This window comes from Mobula hypostoma, chromosome 3, assembly GCF_963921235.1.
Source record: "Mobula hypostoma chromosome 3, sMobHyp1.1, whole genome shotgun sequence".
In the NCBI taxonomy this organism is placed as follows: Eukaryota; Metazoa; Chordata; class Chondrichthyes; order Myliobatiformes; family Myliobatidae; genus Mobula; species Mobula hypostoma.
In genome coordinates this window covers 115563428-115586276 of record NC_086099.1, presented here as the reverse complement: position 1 = coordinate 115586276, position 22849 = coordinate 115563428, and the positions used below count along the sequence as shown (strand labels likewise).

The following is a 22849-nucleotide window of genomic DNA, read 5'->3' as shown; positions in this document are numbered from 1 at the left end:
GACCATTGGGGTTGGGCAGGGGATGAGCATGTACTGAGCGTTGGGGTTGGGGCAGGGGTTGACAGTCTCCTGACCATTGGGGTTGGGTCAGGAATGAACGTGCCTGACCACTGGGGTTCCAGCAGGGGATTCCCTAGTCCTGACCATTGTGGTTGGGGTGGGGATGACCATGTCCTAAACATTTGGGTTCTGGCAGGGGATGACCGTGTACTCAACACTGGGGTTCTGGTGGGGGACGACCATGCCCCGACCATTGGTGTTCTGGCAGGGATGACCATGTCTTCCCCATTGGGGTTGTGGCAGGGATGACCATGTCCTGACCATTGGGGTTTAGGTGGGGATGACCATTGCCTGACATTTGGGGTTCAGGTGGGGATGACCATGTCCTGAACATTGGGGTTCTGTCAGGGGATGACCATGACCTGACCATTGGGGTTGGGGCAGTGGATGAGCATGTACTGAGCGTTGGGGTTGGGGCAGGGGTTGACAGTCTCCTGACCATTGGGGTTGGGGCAGGGGATGACCATGTCCCGACTATTGGTGTTGGGGTGGGGATGACCATATTCTGACCATTACGGTTCCTGTGAGGGATGACCGTGTACTGACCGTTGGGGTTGTGACGGGGATGACCATGGCCTGACTATTGGGGTTGGGTTGGGTGTTCACCATGTCCTGACCACTGGGGTTGGGTGCGGAATGACTATTACTGACCACTGGAGTTGTGAAGGGGATGACCATGTTCTGACCTATGGGGTTGAGGCGGGTGATGACCATGTCCTGACCATTGGGGTTGGGGCCAAATGAGCATGTCCTGACCATTCGAGTTGTGATGGGGATGACCATATCTTAACCACTGGGGTTCTGGTGGGGTTGACCGTGTGCTCACCGTTGGGGTTCTGGTTTGGGATGACCGTGTACTAACCATTGGGGTTGTGAAGAGGATGACCAAGGTTTGACCATTGGTGTTGGGCTGGGGATGACCATGTCCTGACCATTGGGGTTCTGGTGGGGGATGACCACGTCCTGACCATTTGAGTTGTGACGGGGATAACCCTGTCCTTACCATTGGGGTTGGGATGGGGGATGACCACGACCTGACCATTTGGGTTGTGACGGGGATGACGTTCTGCCAGGGGATGACTTTGTCCCGACCATTGGTGTTGGGGCGGGGATGACCATATCCTGACCATTCGGGTTCTGCTGGAGGATGACCGTGTACTGACCATTGGGTTGTCACGGGGATGACCATGGCCTGCCTATTGGGGTTGGGGTGGGTGTTCACCATGTCCTGACCAATTGGGGATTAGGTGGGGATGACCATGGCCTGACCATTGGGGTTGGGGTCGGGATGACCAGTACTTACCATTAGGGTTGGGGTGGGTGTTCACCATGTCCTGACCAATGTGGTTGTGACGTGAACGTCCATGTCCTAACTATTTGGATTGGGGCGTGGATGTCCATTACTGACCATTGGGGTTGTGACGAGGATGACCATTTCCCAACCATTGGGATTATAACGGGACTGAACATGTCCTGACCATTGGGGTTGGGGCAGGGGATGACCATGTCCTGACCATTGGGGTTGGGGCAGGGGATGACCATGTACTGACCATTGGGTTTGGGCAGGGTTGAGCATGTACTCAGCATTGGGGTTGGGGCAGGGGTTGGCAGTCCCCTGACCATTGGGGTTGGGTCAGGAATGAACGTGTCCTGACCATTGGGGTTCTGGCAGGGGATTCCCCAGTCCTGACCATTGTGGTTGGGGTGGGGGATGACCACGTCCTGACCATTTGAGTTGTGACGGGGATAACCCTGTCCTTACCATTGGGGTTGGGATGGGGGATGACCACGACCTGACCATTTGGGTTGTGACGGGGATGACGTTCTGCCAGGGGATGACTTTGTCCCGACCATTGGTGTTGGGGCGGGGATGACCATATCCTGACCATTCGGGTTCTGCTGGAGGATGACCGTGTACTGACCATTGGGTTGTCACGGGGATGACCATGGCCTGCCTATTGGGGTTGGGGTGGGTGTTCACCATGTCCTGACCAATTGGGGATTAGGTGGGGATGACCATGGCCTGACCATTGGGGTTGGGGTCGGGATGACCAGTACTTACCATTAGGGTTGGGGTGGGTGTTCACCATGTCCTGACCAATGTGGTTGTGACGTGAACGTCCATGTCCTAACTATTTGGATTGGGGCGTGGATGTCCATTACTGACCATTGGGGTTGTGACGAGGATGACCATTTCCCAACCATTGGGATTATAACGGGACTGAACATGTCCTGACCATTGGGGTTGGGACAGGGGATGACCATGTCCTGACCATTGGGGTTGGGGCAGGGGATGACCATGTACTGACCATTGGGTTTGGGCAGGGTTGAGCATGTACTCAGCATTGGGGTTGGGGCAGGGGTTGGCAGTCCCCTGACCATTGGGGTTGGGTCAGGAATGAACGTGTCCTGACCATTGGGGTTCTGGCAGGGGATTCCCCAGTCCTGACCATTGTGGTTGGGGTGGGGATGACCATGTCCTGAACATCTGGGTTCTGGCAGGGAATGACCGTGTACTCAACACTGGGGTTCTGGTGGGGGACGACCATGCCCCGACCATTGGTGTTCTGGCAGGGGATGACCATGTCTTCACCATTGGGGTTGTGGCAGGGATGACCATGGCTTGACCATTGGGGTTGGGGTGGAGATGATCATGTACTTACCATTGGGGTTGGGGTGGGTGTTGACCATGTCCTGACCATTGTGGTTGTGACGTGAACGTCCATGTCCTAACCATTTGGATTGGGGCATGGATGTCCATTACTGACCATTGGGGTTGTGACGAGGATGACCATTTCCCAACCATTGGGATTGCAACAGGATTGACCATGTCCTGACCATTGGGTACTGGCGGGGGATGACCATGTCCTGACCGTGGGGTTTGGGATGGGGATCACCATGTACTGAGAATTGTGGTTGGGCTGGGGAGACCGTGTCCTGACAATTGGGGTTGGGGCGTGGATGACCTTGTCCCTACCATTGGGGTTGGGGCGGGGATGACCATTTCCCGACCATTGGGGTTGGGTCAGGAATGAACGTGTCCTGACCATTGGGGTACCGGCAGGGGATTCCCCAGTCCTGACCATTGTGGTTGGGGTGGGGATGACCATGTCCTGAACATTTGGGTTCTGGCAGGGGATGACCGTGTACTCAACACTGGCGTTCTGATGGGGGACGACCATGTCCCGACTATTGGTGTTCTGGCAGGGGATGACCATATCCTGACAATGGGTTTCTTACACGGCATGACCGTGTCCTGAACATTGTGGTTGGGGCGGCGATGACCATGTCCTGACAGTTGCTGCTGTGACAGGGATGACCATGTCCTAATCATTGGGGTTGGGGCGTCGATGACCATTACTGACCATTGGGGTTGTGATGAGGATGACCATTTCCCAACCATTGGGATTGTAACGGGATTGACCATGTCCTGAACATTGGGTACTGGCGGGGGATGACCATGTCCTGACCGTGGGGTTTGGGATGGGGATCACCATGTACTGAGAATTGTGGTTGGGCTGGGGAGACCGTGTCCTGACAATTGGGGTTGGGGCAGGGGATGACCAAGGCCCGACCATTGGGGTTGGGGCGTGGATGACCTTGTCCCTACCATTCGGGTTGGGGCGGGGATGACCATTTCCCGACCATTGGGGTTGGGTCAGGAATGAACGTGTCCTGACCATTGGGGTTCCGGCAGGGGATTCCCCAGTCCTGACCATTGTGGTTGGGGTTGGGATGACCATGTCCTGAACATTTGGGTTCTGGCAGGGAATGACCGTGTACTCAACACTGGGGTTCTGGTGGGGGACGACCATGCCCCAACCATTGGTGTTCTGGCAGGGGATGACCATGTCTTCACCATTGGGGTTGTGGCGGGGATGACCATGGCTTGACCATTGGGGTTGGGGTGGGGATGATCATGTACTTACCATTGGGTTGGGGTGGGTGTTGACCATGTTCTGACCATTGTGGTTGTGACGTGATCGTCCATGTCCTAACCATTTGGATTGGGGCGTGGATGTCCATTACTGACCATTGGGGTTGTGACGAGGATGACCATTTCCCAACCATTGGGATTGCAACAGGATTGACCATGTCCTGACCATTGGGTACTGGCGGGGTATGACCATGTCCTGACAGTGGGGTTTGGGATGGGGATCACCATGTACTGAGAATTGTGGTTGGGCTGGGGAGACCGTGTCCTGACAATTGGGGTTGGGGCAGGGAATGACCATGTCCCGACCATTGGGGTTGGGTCAGGAATGAACATGTCCTGACCATTGGGGTTCCGGCAGGGGATTCCCCAGTCCTGACCATTGTGGTTGGGGTGGGGATGACCATGTCCTGAACATTTGGGTTCTGGCAGGGGATGACCGTGTACTCAACACTGGCGTTCTGGTGGGGGACGACCATGTCCCGACCATTGGTGTTCTGGCAGGGGATGACCATATCCTGACAATTGGTTTCTGGCACGGGATGACCGTGCCCTGACCATTGTGGTTGGGGCGGCGATGACCATGTCCTGACCATTTGTGTTCTGGCAGGGGAAGACCGTTTACTCAACATTGCGTTTCTGGTGGGGGACGACCGTGTACTGACCACTGGGGTTCAATTGGGGAATGACCATGGCTTGACCATTGGGGTTGTGGTGGGGAGACCATGTACTGACCATTGGGGTTGGGGTGGTTGTTGACCATGTCCTGACAATTGCTGTTGTGACGGGGATGACCATGTCCCAACCATTGGGTTTGTGATGGGGATATCCATGTCCTGACTATTGCGATTGGGGCGGGGATGACCATGTGCAAACCATTCGGATTGTGGCAGGGGATGACCATGCACTGACCATTGGGGTTATGGTGGGGATGACTGTGTCCCGACCACTGGGGTTGGGGCAGGGATGACCATGTTCCGACCATTGGTGTTGGGGCGGAAATAACCATATCTGGACCATTGGGGTTCTGGTGGGGGATGATCGTGTACTCACCATTGGGGTTCTGGTTGTGGGATGACTGTGTACTGACCATTGGGGTTGTGACGGGGATGACCATGGCCTGACTATTGGGGTTGGGGTGGGGATGACCATGTCCCGACCATTGGGGTTGGGGAGCTGATGAAAATATCCTGACCATTGGGGTTCTGCCAGGGGTGACCTTGTCTCGACTATTGGTGTTGGGGCGGGGATGACCATATCCTGACCATTGGGGTTGGGTGCGGAATGACTATTACTGACCACTGGAGTTGTGAAGGGGATGACCATGTTCTGACCTATGGGGTTGAGGCGGGTAATGACCATGTCCTGACCATTAGGGTTGGCGCGGGATGAGCATGTCCTGACCATTCGAGTTGCGATGGGGATGACCATATCTTGACCACTGGGGTTCTGGTGGGGTTGACCGTGTACTCACCATTGGGGTTCTGGTTTGGGATGACCGTGTACTAACCATTGGGGTTGTGAAGAGGATGACCAAGACTTGACCATTGGTGTTGGGCTGGGGATGACCATGTCCTGACCATTGGGGTTCTGGTGGGGGATGACCACGTCCTGACCATTTGGGTTGTGACGGGGATAACCCTGTCTTTACCATTGGTGTTGGGATGGGGGATGACCACGACCTGACCATTTGGGTTGTGACGGGGTGATGTTCTGCCAGGGGATGACTTTGTCCCGACCATTGGTGTTGGGGCGGGATGACCATATCCTGACCATTCGGGTTCTGGTGGAGGATGACCGTGTACTGACCATTGGGTTGTCACGGGGATGACCAAGGCCTGACTATTCAGGTTGGGGCGGGTGTTCACCATGTCCTGACCATTGGGGTTGTGACGTGGATGACCATGTTTTGTCCATTGGGGTTGGGATGCGGAATGACTTTTACTGACCACTGGGGTTGTGAAGAGGATGACCATTTTCTGACCTATGGGGTTGGGGTGGGTGATAACCAAGTCCTGACCATTGAGGTTGGGACGGGGATGACCATGACCTGACCATTGGGGTTGCGATGGGGATGACCATGTCCTGACCTTTGGGGTTGAGGCGGGGATGACCATGTCCTGACCATTGGTTACTGGCGAAGGGATGACCATGTCCTGACCGTTGGGTTTGGGATGCGGATGACCATGTACTGACAATTGTATTTGGGCTGGGGATGACCATATCCTGACCATTCGGGTTCTGGTGGAGGATGACCGTGTACTGACCATTGGGTTGTCACGGGGATGACCATGGCCTGACTATTGGGGTTGGGGTGGGGATGACCATGTCCTGACCATTGGGCTCAGATGGGGGATGACCATGTCCTGACCATTGGTGTTGTGACGGGGATGACCAAGGCCTGACTATTCGGGTTGGGGCGGGTGTTCACCATGTCCTGACCGTTGGGGTTGTGACGTGGATGACCATGTCCTGTCCATTGGGGTTGGGGTGCAGAATGACTATTACTGACCACTGGGGTTGTGAAGAGGATGACCTTGTTCTGACCTATGGGGTTGGGGCCGGTGATGACCAAGTCCTCACCATTAGGGTTGGCGCGGGATGAGCATGTCCTGATCATTGGGGTTGGTATGGTGGATGACCATGTCCTGACCATTGTGTTGTGATGGGGATGACCATGTCCCGACCATTGGGGCTGGGATGGGGATAACCATGTCCTGACCTTTGGGGTTGGGGTGGGGATGTCTATGTCTTGACCATTGGGGTTGGGGTGGGGATGACCATGTCATGACTATTGGAGTTGTGATGGGGATGACCATGTCCCAACCATTGGGGTTGGGATGAGGATGTCATGTCCTGAACATTGTGGTTCGGATGGATGATGACCATGGCCTGACCATTGGTGTTCTGGTGGGGGATGACCACGTCCTGACCATTTGGGTTGTGACGGGGATAACCATGCCCTTACCATTGGGGTTGTGACGGGGATGATGTTCTGCCAGGGGATGATTTTGTCCCAACCATTGGTGTTGGGGCGGGGATGACCATATCCTGACCATTGGGGTTCTGGTGGGGGATGACCGTGTACTGACCATTGGGGTTGTGACGGGGATGACCATGGCCTGACTATTGGGGTTGGGGTGGTGATGACCATGTCCTGAACATTGTGGTTCGGATGGATGATGACCATGGCCTGACCACTGGTGTTCTGGTGGGGGATGACCATGTCCTGACCATTTGGGTTGTGACGGGGATAACCATGCCCTTACCATTGGGGTTGTGACGGGGATGATGTTCTGCCAGGGGATGATTTTGTCCCAACCATTGGTGTTGGGGCGGGGATGACCATATCCTGACCATTGGGGTTCTGGTGGGGGATGACCGTGTACTGACCATTGGGGTTGTGACGGGGATGACCATGGCCTGACTATTGGGGTTGGGGTGGTGATGACCATGTCCTGACCATTGGGTTCAGGTGGGGGATGACCATGTCCTGACCATTGGGTTCAGGTGGGGGATGACAATGTCCTGACCATTGGTGTTGTGACGGGAATGACCATGGCCTGACCTATGGGTTTGGGGCGGGTGATGACCAATTCCTGACTATTGGGGTTGGGAAGGGGATGACCATGTCCTGACCATTAGGGTTGCCGCGGGATGAGCATGTCCTGATCATTGGGGTTGAGATGGTGGATGACCATGTCCTGACCATTGTGGTTAGGATGGGGGATGACCATGTTCTGTCCTTTGGGGTTGGGGTGGGGATGACCATGGCCTGACCATTGGAGTTGAAATGGGGATGACCATGTCCTGACCATTGGGGTTGTGACATGGATGACCATGTCCTAACCATTGGGGTTGTGACATGGATGACCATGTCCCAACCATTGGGTTTGTGGTGGGTATGTCCATGACTTGACTATTGCGATTGGGGCGGGGATGACCATGTCCTGACCGTTGGGTTTGGGATGGGGATGACCATGTACTGACAATTGTGGGTGGGCTGGGGATGACCATGTCCTGACAATTGGGGTTGCGATGGGGATGACCACGTCTGACCATTGGAGTTGTGATGGGGACAACCATGTCCTGACCATTGGGGTTGGGGTGGGGATGGCCATGTACTGACCATTGAGGTTGGGTGGGTGTTGGCCATGTCCTGACAATTGGGGTTGTGACGTGGATGACCATGTCCTGACCATTGGGGTTGTGGCGGTGAATGACGATTACTGACCACTGGGGTAATGAAGGGGATGACCATGTTCTGACCTATGGGATTGGTGCAAGGGCGGACCAAGTCCTGACCATTGGGTTTTTGGCGTGGATGACCATTACTGACCACTGGAGTTGTGACGCGGATGACCATGTCCTTACCATTGAGTTTCTGGCGGGGGATGACCATGTACTGACGATTGGGGCTACGTAGAGGATGACCGTGTCCCGACCATTGGGGATGGGGCGGGGATGTCCACATCCTGACCATTGGAGTTGGGGCAGGGATGACTATGTACTGACCATTGGAGTTGGGCTGGGGGATGACCACGACCTGAGCATTGGGGTTGTGATGGGGATGACCATGTCCTGACCATTGGGGTTCTGGCAGGGTATGCCCATGTCCCAACCATTGGGGCTTGGGCGAAGATGATCATGTCCTGACCATTAGGGTTGGTGCTGGGTTGACAATCTCCCGACCATTGGGGTTGTGATGGGGATGACCATGTCCTGACCATTGGGGTTCTGACAGGGGATGACCATGTCCTGACCATTGTGGTTGGAGTAGGGATGACCATGTCCTGACCATTGGAGTTAGGGTGGGTAATGACCATGACCTGACCATTGGGGTTGGGGAAGAGAAGATCATGTCCTGACCATTGGGGTTGGGGCGGTGATGACCATATCCTGACCACTGGGGTTGGGGCAGGGGATGACTTTTACTGACCATTGGGGTTGTGACGGGGATGACCATGGCCTTACCATTGGGGTTGTGACAGGGATGACCATGTCCTGACCATTGGTGTTGGGCTAGGGAATGACCATGTCCTGACCATTGGTGTTGGGGCAGAGATGACCATATCCTGACCACTGGGGTTCTGGTGGGGGATGACCATGTACTGACTATTGGGGTTGTGATGGGGATGACCATGTCCTGACCATTGGGGTTCTGATGGGGATGACCATGGCCTGACCATTGGTGTTGCGGTGGGGATGACCATGTACTGACCATTGGGGTTGGGGTGGGTGTTGACCATAACTGACCACTGGGATTGTGAAGGGGATGACCATGTTCTGACCAATGGGGTTGGGGCGGGGGATGACCAAGTCCTGACCATTGGGGTTGGGACGGGGATGACCATGTCCTGAGCATTGGGGTTGGGGCTGGGGTTGACCATGTCCTGAGCATTGGGGTTGGGGCTGGGGTTGACCATGTCCTGACCATTGGGGTTGGGGCTGGGGTTGACCATGTCCTGACCATTGGGGTTGGGTTAGGGGTTGACCATGTCCTGACCACTGGAGTTGTGACGGGGATGACCATGTACTCACAATTGTGGTTGGGCTGGGGATGACCATGTCCTGACTATTAGGGTTGGGGCGGGATGAGTATGCCCTGATCATTGGGGTTGGGATGGTGGATGACCATGTCCTGACTATTGGAGTTGTGATGGGGATGACCATGTCCCGACCATTGGGGTTGGGATGGGGATGACCATGTCCTGACCATTGGAGTTGCGATGGGGATGATCATGTCCTGACCATTGTGCTTCGGATGGATGATGACCATGTCTTGACCATTGTGGTTGGGATGGGGGATGACCATGTCCTGACCACTGGGGTTGTGCGGGGGATGACCATGTCCTGTCTATTGTGATTGGGGCGGGGATGACCATATCCTGACCATTGAATTATGATGGGTATGACCATGTCCCGAAAATTGGGGTTGGGATGGGGATGACCATGTCCTTATCATTGGAGTTGTGATGGGGATGACCATGTCCTGACCATTGGAGGTGTGATGGGGATGACCATGTCCCGACCATTGGGGTTGGGATGGGGATGGCCATGTGCTGAACATTGGAGTTGTGATGGGGATGATCATGTCCTGACCATTGTGGTTGGGATGGGGGATGACTATGTCCTGATTATTGTGGTTGGGATGGGGGATGACCATGTCCTGACCTTTGGGGTTGGTGTGGGGATGACCATGTACTGACCAATGGGTTTAGGATGGAGGATGACCATGTCCTGACCATTGGGTTTGCGGCAGGAGAGTACCTTTTACTGACCATTGGAGTTGGGGCAGGGATGACCATGTCCTGACCTTCGGGGTTTTGGCTGGGGATGATGACAAGAAAATGCATCGTATGGGGTGAGGAGTTATTCATAATAATGCCCAATTTGGGATTCCAGAAGTGTGCCTTGCCTTTCCGACATAGAGGCAGGTTGACCAGTACTCTCTTCACAATTGGGCACATCCTTCAGCGTGAAAGGGTTCAGAGCTCAAGAGACATGGTACGCTAGTGTCTCGGCATGGAAAAGGCCTGTGTCTAAATAAACTTCAGCATCTAATCCCTCCGGGCTAAAACCTATGGCCTCACTAATGAACTTAAGAAATAGGAGTCGGCCATCTGGCCCATTGAGCCTACTCCGACATTCCATAAGATCATGGTTGATCTGTCCATGGACTCATCTTCACCTACCTGCCTTTTCCCCATAACCCTTAGTTTCCCTACCTCACAAAAATCTATCAAAACTTGTCTTAATATATTTACTGAGATAGCCTCCACTGCTTCATTGGGCAGAGAATTCCACGGATTCACCACTCTTTGGAAAAGCAGTTCCTCCTCATCTCTGAATCTAATCCCATGAATCTTGAGGCTATGTCCCCTAGTTCTAGTCTCATCTGCCAGTGAAAACCATCTTCTTGCCTCCATCTTATCTATCCCTTTCATAATTTTATCTGTTTCTATAAGATCTCATCTCATTCTTCTGAATTCCAGCGAGTACAGTTCAATAAGGTTAAAGAACTAACGAGGAAATTACCTTGCTCAGCAAGTGGATGCATCAAGGCAAAGGATGGCAGCTTAATTATGAACAAAGAGGAAATCCTAAACAGATGGACGGAATATATAAAAGAACTTTTTGAAGACCAAAGAGGAGAAAAAGCGAACATAAAGAAGAATGAAGGACCTAGCATTCTAAGATCAGAAATTCGAGCAGCCGTAAATAAAACAAAACATAACAGAGCAACTGGTCCAGACAACATCACTGTTGAAATGATACTGGCCTTAGAAGATTTTGGAATAGAGAAAATAACAGAAAAAGCAAATGAAATCTATGATCATGGGGAGATACCTGATGATTTAAGTAAATCAATGTTCATCACACTTCCAAAGAAAGAGGGAGCAACAGAATGTGAGTTACATCGTAGAAAAAGCCTGATGAGCCATGTGGCAAAAATTATTCTCCGAGTAATTATGATGAGAGCAAGACGCTGTATAAAACCAGAAATCAGTAAAGAACAATGCGGTTTTGTGGAAAACACTGGAACCAGAAATGCAATTTTCATGCTACGGATGATCTGTGAATGAGCCATCCAGGTACAAAAAGACATCTACCTATATTTCACTGACTATACAAAAGCTTTTGACACTGTCAGACAGCAAGATCTTCTGAAAATGCTTCAAGATCTTGACATAAATGGGAAAGATATACGTTTCTTAAGAAACTTATACTAGGACCAGACAGCATCCATCAGAATAGAAGAAGTGAGTGAGTATATGAATATCATGAGAGGAGTCAGGGAAGGTTGTGTCTTTTCGCCAGACTTATTCAACCTGTATAGTGAAAATATCTTGAGAAGTATCAAAGACATCAAAGGATTCATAATTGGAGTCCATAATATAAATAACATCAGATATGCTGATGACATTGTACTAATCGCTGACTCAGAAACAAAACTTCAAGAACTACTCACTATAGTGGCAGCAGAGGCCTCTCAATCAACACCAAGAAGACAGAAAGCATGGTCATCTCCAGAAAGACAAACATCCCACAATGTGTGATCAAGATCGGAAATACAAACATCAAACAAGTGAACAAACTCAAATATCTTGGCAGCCTAATAACAAGTAATGGCAGGTGCGACACAGAAATCAAATACAGAATAGCAATGGCGAAAGAAGCTTTCCAAAAAATGAAGACCATATTAACAGACAGAAAGATGAGCACGTACACTAAAAACAGACTACTGCATTGCTACATTTATTCTATCCTGAATTATGGAAGTGAATGCTGGACCACTTCCCTAGCAATGGAAAAGAGACTAGAAGCAGCTGAATCATGGTTCTACAGAAGAATGTTAAAACTATCATGGACCACACACACATCCAATGAAGAAGTTCTCAGAAGAGCCTAAGCAGTTCAATCACTCATACCAACAATAAGAGAAAGACAACTCAGATTCCCAGGACACATCATGCAGAAAGATGAACTAGATGAACTTCCATACTCTCTGGAAAGATTGAGGGGAGCAAACCTAGAGGAAGACCTCAGCTTATGTACATCAAACACATAGCCAGGTGGCTTCACATCGAGGAAATGGAAGCCATCCGAAAAACGAAGGATAGATCTACATGGAAAACCATGGTCACCAAAGTCTGCATCGGATATGGTACCTAGACAGACAGACAGACCAAAAGTTTCTTCAGATTCAAGAGTAAAAGAGAGGAGAGAGTGGATATTGGATTGCTGGAAAAAGATGCTTTACAGGTACTAATAAGAGACAACAAAATATCAGGTGAACTTAATGAGTATTTTCCATCAATCTCCTCCGTGGAAGACACTAACAGTATGGTGGAATTTCCAGGTGTCGGGGGCATGAAGTGTGTGAAGTTACGAAACTAGAGAGAACATTCTTGGGAAACTGAACAGTCTGAACAGCCTAATTCAGCTCCTATTCTCCGATGGTTTTATGAGCTTAGAGGCAATCTGGCAGCTTCATAGTCAGAATAATTGAAATATGATATTTTAATTGTAAATTTTATTAGTTATTAGCTATGACGACATCCAAATCAGTCCAGTAACTTAATCACAATGCTTTTACATCTAATTATAAGACCATAGGATATAGGAGCAGATATAGGACTCTGCTCTGCCATTTCACCACGGCTGATCCATCTTTCCTTTCAGCACCACTCTACTGCCTGCCCCACATATCCCTTCATGCATGACTAATCAAGAATCTATCAAGTTCTGCCTTAAATAGATATAAAAACTTAGCCTCCACAGCTACCTGTGACAAAGAATTTCACAGATTCACCACCCTCTGGCTAAAGACATTTAATCTCATCTCCATTCTAAAAGGACACCCTGCTATTTTAAGGATGTGTCCTCTGGTCTTGAACACTCCCACTATAGGAAACATCCCCTCCTCTTCCACTTTATCAAGGACTTCCACTATTCACTAGGTTTCAATGAGGTCACCCCTCATTCTTCTGAATTACAGTGAATATAGGCCCAGTGCTCTTCATATGCCACGCCATTTAATCCTGGAATCATGTTTGTGAACATCCTTTGAAGCCTCTCCAATTTCAACTCATCCTTTCTACGATAAGGGGCCACAGAGAGTGGTGTGGACAACCCAGCGCATCTGTAGTTGTGAACTTCCTTTTTACAAGGATAGGTGTGTAAAAAGGATCACTGGGGACCCAAGTCATCTCAACCACAATCAATTCCAACTGCTACCAACCGGGAAGCAGTACCACAGCATAAAAGCCAGGACCAAGAGGCTCCGGGACAGCTTTTTCCACCAGGCCATCAGACTGATGAACTCACACACAGTATACTCTATATTACATTGACTGTTCTATTCATTATAAGTTATTATAAATTACTATGATTGGACATGGCACATTTAGATGAAGACGTAACATAAAGAATTTTGCTCCTCATGTATGTGAAGGATGTAAGAAATAAAGTCATTTCAATTCAAAACTGCTCACAATACTGTAAATGAGGCCTCACCAGTGCTTTATTACAACTGAAAAGAGAGAAGTGAATGTCCTGCAATCGAAATAAGTTAAACAACTGAAAACAAACTGAAATGTAAAACGAAGAGAAAGTGTGTCAATGGGCCTCAGTGTCTTGTTGACAAAGTTAGACATAGGAGGTAGCACCTCTATGTACTTCTGCAAAGGCAATGGCAGAGAAGAACTGAGGCAAAAAGTAAAGCAGGAAAAAATATCAGTCATAACTGAAAAGATACCGGCTTAGAGAAGAGTAAAAACCTTTCCGTTGATGTTTTGATTTACAACCCCATTGACTTTCCCACCTGCCAGTTGTAACTTGTCAGGTGTTGCTTTTAAATTATAAAAAAATAGAAGCACTTTCATAACCTGATACTGAAAACCTATCATTTGTCAATCCTTAAACAGTTCAAGGAGATTCAATCTCTCCTCATAGTCTAACCCCTCATCTCTGGAATCAACCTCATGAACCTCCTCTGCACCACCTCCAAAGCCAGTATATCCTTCCTCAAGTAAGCAGACCAGAACTCCATGCAGTACTCCAGGTGCGGCCTCACCAGTACCCTAATGCAGTTGCAACCTGTTTAATTCAATCCCTCTAGCAATAAAGGCTAACCTTCCATTTGCCTCCTTGATAGCCTGCTGCACTTGAAAACCAACGTTTTGTGATTCATACACAAGCACTCCCAAGTCCCTCTGTACAGCAGCATGCTGCATTTTACCATTTAAATAATAATCTGCTTTTCCATTTTTCCTTCAAAGTGAATGATCTCTCATTTATCAACATTGTACTCCATCCGCCACGCCCTCAACCTATCTATGTCTCTCTGCAGACTTTCCATATCTTCTGCACAATTTGCTTTTTCACTGAATTTAGTATCATCAGCAAACCTAAATTAGATACACTACACTCGGTCTCCTCTTCCAGATCGTTAATGCATATTGTGAACAGCTGTGGCCCAGCACCGACCCCTGCGGCACACCGCTCACCACTGGTTGCCAACCAGAGTAACACCCATGTATCCCAACTCTCTGCTTTCTATTGGCTAAGCAATCCTCTATCCATGCTAATACATCACCCCCAACTCTATGCATCCTTATCTTATGGATAAGCCTTTTATGTGGCACCTTATCGAACACCTTCTGGAAATACAAGTAAATAATGTCCATCTGTTCCCCTCTATCCACTGCACTCATTATATCCTCAAAGAATGACGAGTCAGCATACAGAGAGGAGGTGCAGCGGCTAACAGACTGGTGCAGAGCCAACAACCTTTCTGAATGTGAACAAAGCAAAAGAGATGGTTGTTGAATTCAGGAGGACACGGAGCGACCATTCTCCGCTGAACATTGACGGCTCCTCTGTTGAGATCGTTAACAGTACCAAATTTCTTGGTGTTCGCCTGGCAGAGAATCTCATCTGGTCCCTCAACACCAGCTCCATAGCCAAGAAAGCCCAGCAGCGTCTCTACTCTCTGCGAAGGCTGAGAAAAGTCCATTTCCCACCCCTCATCCTCACCACATTCTATAGAGGATGTATCGAGCGCATCCTGAGCTGCTGCATCACTGCCTGGTTCTGGAATGGACTGTCTCAGATCGCAAGATCCTGCAGCAGATAGTGAGGTCAGCTGAGAAGGTCATCGGGGTCTTTCTTCCCGCCATTACAGACATTTACACCACGTGCTGCACTCGTAAAGCCAACAGCATTGTGAAGGACCCCACGCACCCCTCATACAAACACTTTTCCCACCTGCCATATGGCAAAAGATACCGAAGCACTCAGGCTTTCACGACTAGACAGTGTAACAGTTTCTTCCCCCAAGCCATCAGACTCCTTAATACCCAGAGTCTAGACTGACATCTACATCATTTATTATTATATTGAAATTTGTCCTCTACTGTGCCTATTGTCTTGTTTACTATTTATTGTACTGCCCTGCACTGTTTTGTGCACTTTATGTAGCCCTGTGTAGGTCTGTAGTCTAGTGTAGCACCATGGTCCTGGAGGAACGTTGTTTCGTTTTTCCTGTGTACTGTACCAGCAGTTTAAGGTTGAAATGACAATCAAAAGTGACTTGACTTGAAAGAACTCCAGTAAGTTTGTCAAATAGGATCTGCCTTTGCTGAATCCATGCTGCGTCTTCCTGATGAATCAATTTCCTTCCAGATACCTAGTTATTTCTTCTTTAATGATAGCTTCAAGCATCTTCTCAACTACAGATGTTAAACTAACTGGCCTATAGTTACCCGCCTTTTGCCGACCTCCTTTTTTGAACAGTGGGGTGGCATTTGCCATCTTCCAATCTGCCTGGACCTACCCAGAGTCTAGAGAATTTTGGTAAATTATCACCAAAGCTTCTATAACTTTTTCTATGATCATCTTCTATAACTTCTGCCATTTCTTACAGTACCCTGGGATGCATTGCATCAGGACCAGTGGACTTGTTTATCTTCAGGCCCACAGGTTTGCTCAGCACTACCTCTTTAGTAATAGCTATTGTATAGAGGTCCTTACTTCCCATTACATCCATAACAACTTACTTTGGGATGTTAGACGTGTCCTCCACCGTGAAGAATGACACTAAATAATCATTCAAAGCCTCTGCCATTTCTTCATTCCCCAACATCAATTCCCCTTTCTCATCCTCCAAGGGATCTACATTCACTTTAGCTACCCTTTTCTGCTTTACCCTAATTATAAAAAGTTTTACGATCTGTTTTTATATTTTGTGCTAGTCTCCATGTAGACAAGACAAAAGAGATGATTGTGGACTTCAGGAAGGTTCCTGTCGACCACTCTCCATTGCACAACAGTCACTCTGTTGTGGAGAGAGTGAAGAGCACAAAGTTCCTTGCTGTGCTCAGAATGGACAATCTAATCTGAACCTATAAGTCCTCCTTATTCGTCGAGAAATCACAGCAGCGTCTACACTTGCTGAGGAGACTGCCCCTTTTCCAACAACTCTCTGCAGGATCACCATTGAAAGTGTCCTGTCTGGTTACATGGAAGCTGCAAGGCATCGGACCTCAGTCCCTACAGAGGACAGTAAAAGCCACCCAGAGGTTCAGCAGGGTCTCCCTCCCCGTTTGTCCCATTTACTGGGAGGGTTGTATACGAAGAGCCCAAAGTATTGATGAGGATCCCTTCCACCCATATCAAAATCACCACCACCATCAGGAAGGAGGTACAGAAGCATCAGGACTAGGACTGACAGACAGGGAACAGCTTCTTCCTCCCCCAGGCTGTGAGACTAATGACTACCCTGTCAGCACCGAGGTCTCGTCACTGAGAGAGTGAACAGTTTACCTGTGCTTCAGACTACATGTGCTCTGAATTATATTTTATTATTTGTGGGAATAACGTGATGTTTTATGTGTTCTGTGTGATATGCGTCTTGTGGGTGTGCCACACTCCAGAAGGAACGTTGTTTCATTTGGTTGTAAATAAAAACAATCAGATGAGAATAAACTTGAACTTGAGTTAGTGATGGGCAGATAATGGAGGCATCCAGTATCAGAGGGCATAGGTTTAATCTGAGGAGCAGAGACATTCGAGGGGATCTCGGGAAAGCAAGTTTGCAACCTGAAACACAGTTCTCTCACAATATTTAAAAATATCTGGTAAGCAGTTGAATAGTCAAGGCATAGAGGCTGCAGAGCAGGCGTTGGTATATGGGTTTGGTACAGATGGTACTCAGTGAGCTGTATGAACAGGAGGGATGAAGGATGGGGTGGGCAAGTTACCTGATATACATGTAGTACCTACTCCAGCCACATCTACCCTCATGGGAGCACTGCCTGGGCCACAAGAGACACCCAGTGCCATACCTGCCCCCACCACCATCCCCATCCTCGTATAACACCAATGCACTCGCGACAGTAGCTGTAGGACATGGATCACATCCGTGGAGAATGGATGTCTCCTGGTTCACAACGGGTGGGTCATTTGAGGGGACCTGGAGCCTTGACAGTGTCATACAAGGTGAGAGAATCCTCCTTTCTCTCCTCTTGTCTGTGAACCTGCAGAGAAAGCACAGAGTTTAGAGACTAGATGCAGTCCTGGACATGGTAAATGTAGGTGGGGAAACAAGACCATTCTCTCATTCTGCAGATACCTTAATTCCTCAACACTACCTACCCCTCCATCAATCTTTATATTATCCACAAACTTTGCCACAATGCCAGTTTCGCGATCAGAATCATTGACATATAACATGAAAAGTCCCCAACACCAGCCCCCGTGGAACACCACTGGTCACCAGCAGACAACCAGACAACCAGGTCCCCTTTATTCCCACTCTTTGTCTCCTGCCAATCGGCCAATCTTCTGTCCATACTCGAGAAAATGTGTAAATGCTGGAAATACAAGCAACACCCACAAAATACTGAACAAACTCAGCAGGCCAGGCAGCATCTATGGAAATCGTCTCAGACTGTGACCCTTTGTCAGGACTGGAAAAAAAAGATGAGAAGTCGGAGAAAGAAGGTGGGAGGGGGTGGGGAGGAAGAAGTACAAGGTGGTAAGTGATGGGTGAAACCAGGAGAGGAGGAGGGGTAAAGTAAAGAGTTGGGAAGTTCATCAGTGAAAGAAATAAAGGTCTGGGAAGCAGGGATCTGATATGAGAGGCCAGAAGATGGAAGAAAGGGTAGGGAGGAGCACCAGAGGGAGCTGAAGGGCAGGTAAGGAGAAAAAGTGAAAGAGGGAATTGTGAAGGGGAAAAGCAATTACCAAAAGTTTGAGAAAGTGATGTTCATACCATCAGGTTGGAGGCTACCCAGACAGAATATAGGAGTTGCTCCTCCAACCTGAGTGTGGCCTCAGTGTTGAAGCAGAGGGTGCCATGGAGTGACATGTCAGAATGGGAATGGGAAGCAGAAATCATATCGGTGGCCAGTGGAAGATCATGCTTTATCTCAGCCAGCTGTCTCTCATACCTCTGTAATACCCATTGAGGTACTATGCGACTAATAAATCTCACTTCAGCTTCTCCCTCTCAAATTGCAGGGGGAAATCTATCATATCATCATCATGGCTTTCTAGGGTTCCTTTACCTTAAGCTCCCGAATGAAATCTGATCAAATGGCAGTGACTGGGTGTGAGGGTATGATCTACCACAGTGATTGGGTGTGTGAAGGCACTGTATCGCAGTGATTGGGTGTGTGATGGCACTGTACCCCAGTGACTGGGTGAGGGGGTATAATCTACCCCAGTGACTGGGTGAGGGGGTATAATCTACCCCAGTGACTGGGTGCGAGGGTGGAATCTACCCCAGTGACTGGGTGGGGGGGGGGAGTGTATCCCAGTGAATGGGAGGGTGTGTGCCCCTGTGACCGGGTATGGGAGGGAGGATCAGTGTACCCAGTGACCAGTTGTGGTGAGGAACATTGTACCCAAATTACCAAGTGTGTGTGGTGGGTGAGGACAGTGTACCCCAGTAACTGAGTGTGTGGGGACCAGCGGATTCCAGTAACTGAGTGTGTGGGGACCAGCGGATCCCAGTAACTAAGTGTGTGGAGGGGGCAGTGTATCCCAGTTATTGCATGTGGGGGTCATTCTACCCCAATGACCAGGTGTGGGGGGTAGAATTTGTACCCCAGTGACTGGGTGCAGGGGGAGGACAGTCTACCCCATTGACCGGGTACAGGGAGGGCAGTGTACCTCAGTGAGCCAGAGTTTTAGAGTGTACCCCAGTGACAGGGGGGCGGGGTGACAGCGTACCCTAGTGACTGGTTGTGGAGGGAGGGGGATAGTAGACCCCAGTGAGCATGTGTGTGTTATATGGGGGGTGCGCTGGAAGCAGAACACAGACTTGGGCTAGGACATTGGCTAGGCTACTGGGACCAGGACAAGGAACTGGGAACTAGGAATCTGGGCTTGGTCTCCGAGCCGGAGACTGGACAAGGACCCAGAATCTGGGTCATGACTCAGGCTTGGACCCCGAACTAGGCAAAGACGTGACGTGGATACAGGAGTGGACATGGCTTGGGTTCTTCATGGCTTTGGTACTTCATGGCTTGGGTACGTCGAGGCTTGGGTTCCTCGAGGCTTGGGTTCAGACTCCGAGCCAGAGACTGGACAAGGATCTAGAACCTGGGTCTTGACTTGGTCTCGGACTCCGGAACTAGGTGAAGACATGACATGGTCTTGGGGAGGACAGGAACAGAGCCTTGGTCTAGAGCACGTGAACACAGAGCCTTGGACTTGAGATGACAGGAACGCAGAACACAGAGCCTTGGTCTTGGGAGGACAGGAACACAGAGCCTTGGTCTAGAGAATGAGAACACAGAGGCTTGGACTTGAGAGACAGGAACACAGGGGCATGGAACACAGAGCCGGGACCCCTCCTTGGGAACAGGACTTGGGGCCGGGGCTCTACACAGAATGCTGAACACAATGAGACGGTTCCCAACACTAGATTGCGGCAGACTGCCAAACCTACCTAGCGCAGGCGTGGACACAGAGACGGTTCCCAACACAAGGTAGCGGCAAATGGCTGGACCTACCCAGTGGAGGCATGGACACAGAGAAAGTTCCCAACAATAGGTAGCGACAAACAGCTGGACCTACCCAGCGAAGGCGGGGGCATAGTAACAGTTCCAACTCAATGACAGACAGTTTCTTATCTTGACACAGCAAGGCCCCAGTCTTGCTCCAGTGGTTGAACTAGGCACAGGCTACGGGGCAAGGCTCCAGAAGGAAGGGGAAGGGTAGGGAACAGTCCGGCCTCAGGGTAACGGCAAAGACGGCCTGACTTACCCCGTGGAGGCAAGGACAGGATACTGACGAGACGAACCAGCAACCACACTCGAACCCAGGGCCACTTATATTCCCAGCCCCAAGATGAGCATTAGGTGCCGATGATTAAGCCCAACAAGGGACAGCCGGAAGAGCCGGAGTTCGGAGTCCACAGGCCGGAACGTGAACCGGAACCCGGACTTCACGGACCTGACCATGACAGTGTGTGTCTCGGGGGAGCAGTGTACTCCAGTGACCGAATGCGGGGGAGGAAGTGTACCCCAGTGACTGGGTTTGTGTGTGGAGAGGGTGGTGTGACAGTGTACCCCAGTAACTGAGTGTGTGTGGGGGGGAGGGTGGTGAAGTGTACCCCAGTGACTGGTGTGTGGGGACAGTATACCCCTGTATATGAGTGGGAATGGATTCTTGCTGCCCTGATGGAACAACTATGAAGGTCACTGTTCAGTTTGAAAGTCAATCTCTTTGTTTAATGCCCGGGATCTCACTGTGCCTTTGCTTATGTTGCTCAGCTCTGTGGATTCTTTGACAGAACTGTAAGGGCGCTCAGCTTTGGCTCTCGATGAGCCTGCGATTGTCCTGCATGCAAACAGCACCCAGTGGTCTGTTGGGGTGGTGAGGATGGTCCGAAGAGATTAAACTAGTACCCCTGTCCCGAGGAAATGTGGCTGTCCTTCACACGGTGAGAGGGGTCCCAGGGGATTAAGGAGTCCAGTCTGCAGTTTCCCCTCCCTTCACTGGGGTAATACATCTCCTCTTACCGTTTCATTTCCCTCTGGAGGCTGCCTGTTGGTTGCTGATCTGTTTGTTCCCTGAACTTCTGCGTAAATAGTGAGGTGACCTGGGTCTGTGGAGCAGAAGAAGAGCAGATGAGGACCAGCCCACACCACAGTGTTTCATTCCTTCACATCCCAATGACTGTCACCCCTCTGCACCACATCCATTGCCAAGCCCCCGTCTCTCCTGAATCCCTCCCTCATCTCTCCTTTCCCTCCCACCCTCCATGCACTGATTCCCTGCTCCCTCAAACCTCCTTATTCCCTCCTCCAACCGCCCAACTCCTCCCTCTCCCACCTGCACCTCATTTCCTGTCGTCCCCACACTCTGACACCAACTACATCCCTTCTCCCACCTTTTGTCCCCACACGTGAGGGTCAGGATGTGCGACACCTGACTATCCCACTGTCCTGCTCCTCTGCCCTGCCCGGTCCTTAGGGTAGGACTGTTGGGTACTTGCCTTCAGGCCTGCTCCCTTCTGTTGTACTCCTCCTGCGGTTGAAAAACTTTTTCACACCAAAGAAACCCAAAGCGCATATGACAGCGATGAAGCATAATGAAATGACTAGAATTGCATTGTTGTTTGACGATATGTAATCTACACCAGGGGAGGAGAAAAGCTTCTGTGAATAATTCCATTCTCACGCTTCTACACCTCATCATTCCCTCCCCTCCATTACACCTCAGGACTCCCACCCCTCCATGACCCCTCATCACTCCCTCCTCTCCACTAACCCCCATCATTCCCTCCCCTCCATTAACCCACATCATTCCCTCCCCTCCATCACACCTCAGGACTCCCACCCCTCCATAACCCCTCATCACTCCCACCCCTCCATTACCTCTCATCACTGCCCTCCCCTCCATAATCCTTCATCACTCCCTCCCCTCCATTACACCTCATCACTCGGTCCACTCCACTACCCCCTCATCACTCCCACCCCTCCATTACCCCTCATCACTCCCTCCCCTCCATTACTCCTCATCACTCCCTCTGCTCCATGACCCCTCATCACTCCCTCCCCTCCATTACCCCTTATCACTCCCTCACCTCCATTATCACTCCCAACATCCTCACCATTACCCCTCATCACTCCTCATATCACACCCCTCCCCTCCATTAGCCCTCATCACTCCTCACATCACTACCCTCCCCTCTATTACCCCTCATCACTCCCTCCCCTCCATTACCTTTCATCCCTCACTCCCCTCTATTTCCCCCTCATGACACACACCCCTCCATTACCCCTCATCACTCCCTCCCCTCCATTACCCCTTATCACACCCTCCCCTCCATTATTC

At 50.4% G+C, this 22849-nt stretch overlaps 1 protein-coding gene across 1 annotated transcript in view; it reads right to left on the bottom strand.

Moving 5' to 3' along the window:
- Positions 1-12831: 12831 nt before the first annotated feature.
- The window catches only part of LOC134344208 (T-lymphocyte surface antigen Ly-9-like), a 63061-nt gene continuing 53043 nt past the window's right edge, over positions 12832-22849 (bottom strand). Inside the window, exons 4-6 of the mRNA XM_063043617.1 lie at positions 22008-22145; positions 21532-21617; positions 12832-18036 (exon numbers count right to left, since the gene is read on the bottom strand). Coding sequence (XP_062899687.1) covers positions 17959-18036; positions 21532-21617; positions 22008-22145 — 302 coding nt within the window. The 3' untranslated portion in view covers positions 12832-17958. The remainder of the gene's footprint in view (positions 18037-21531; positions 21618-22007; positions 22146-22849) is intronic.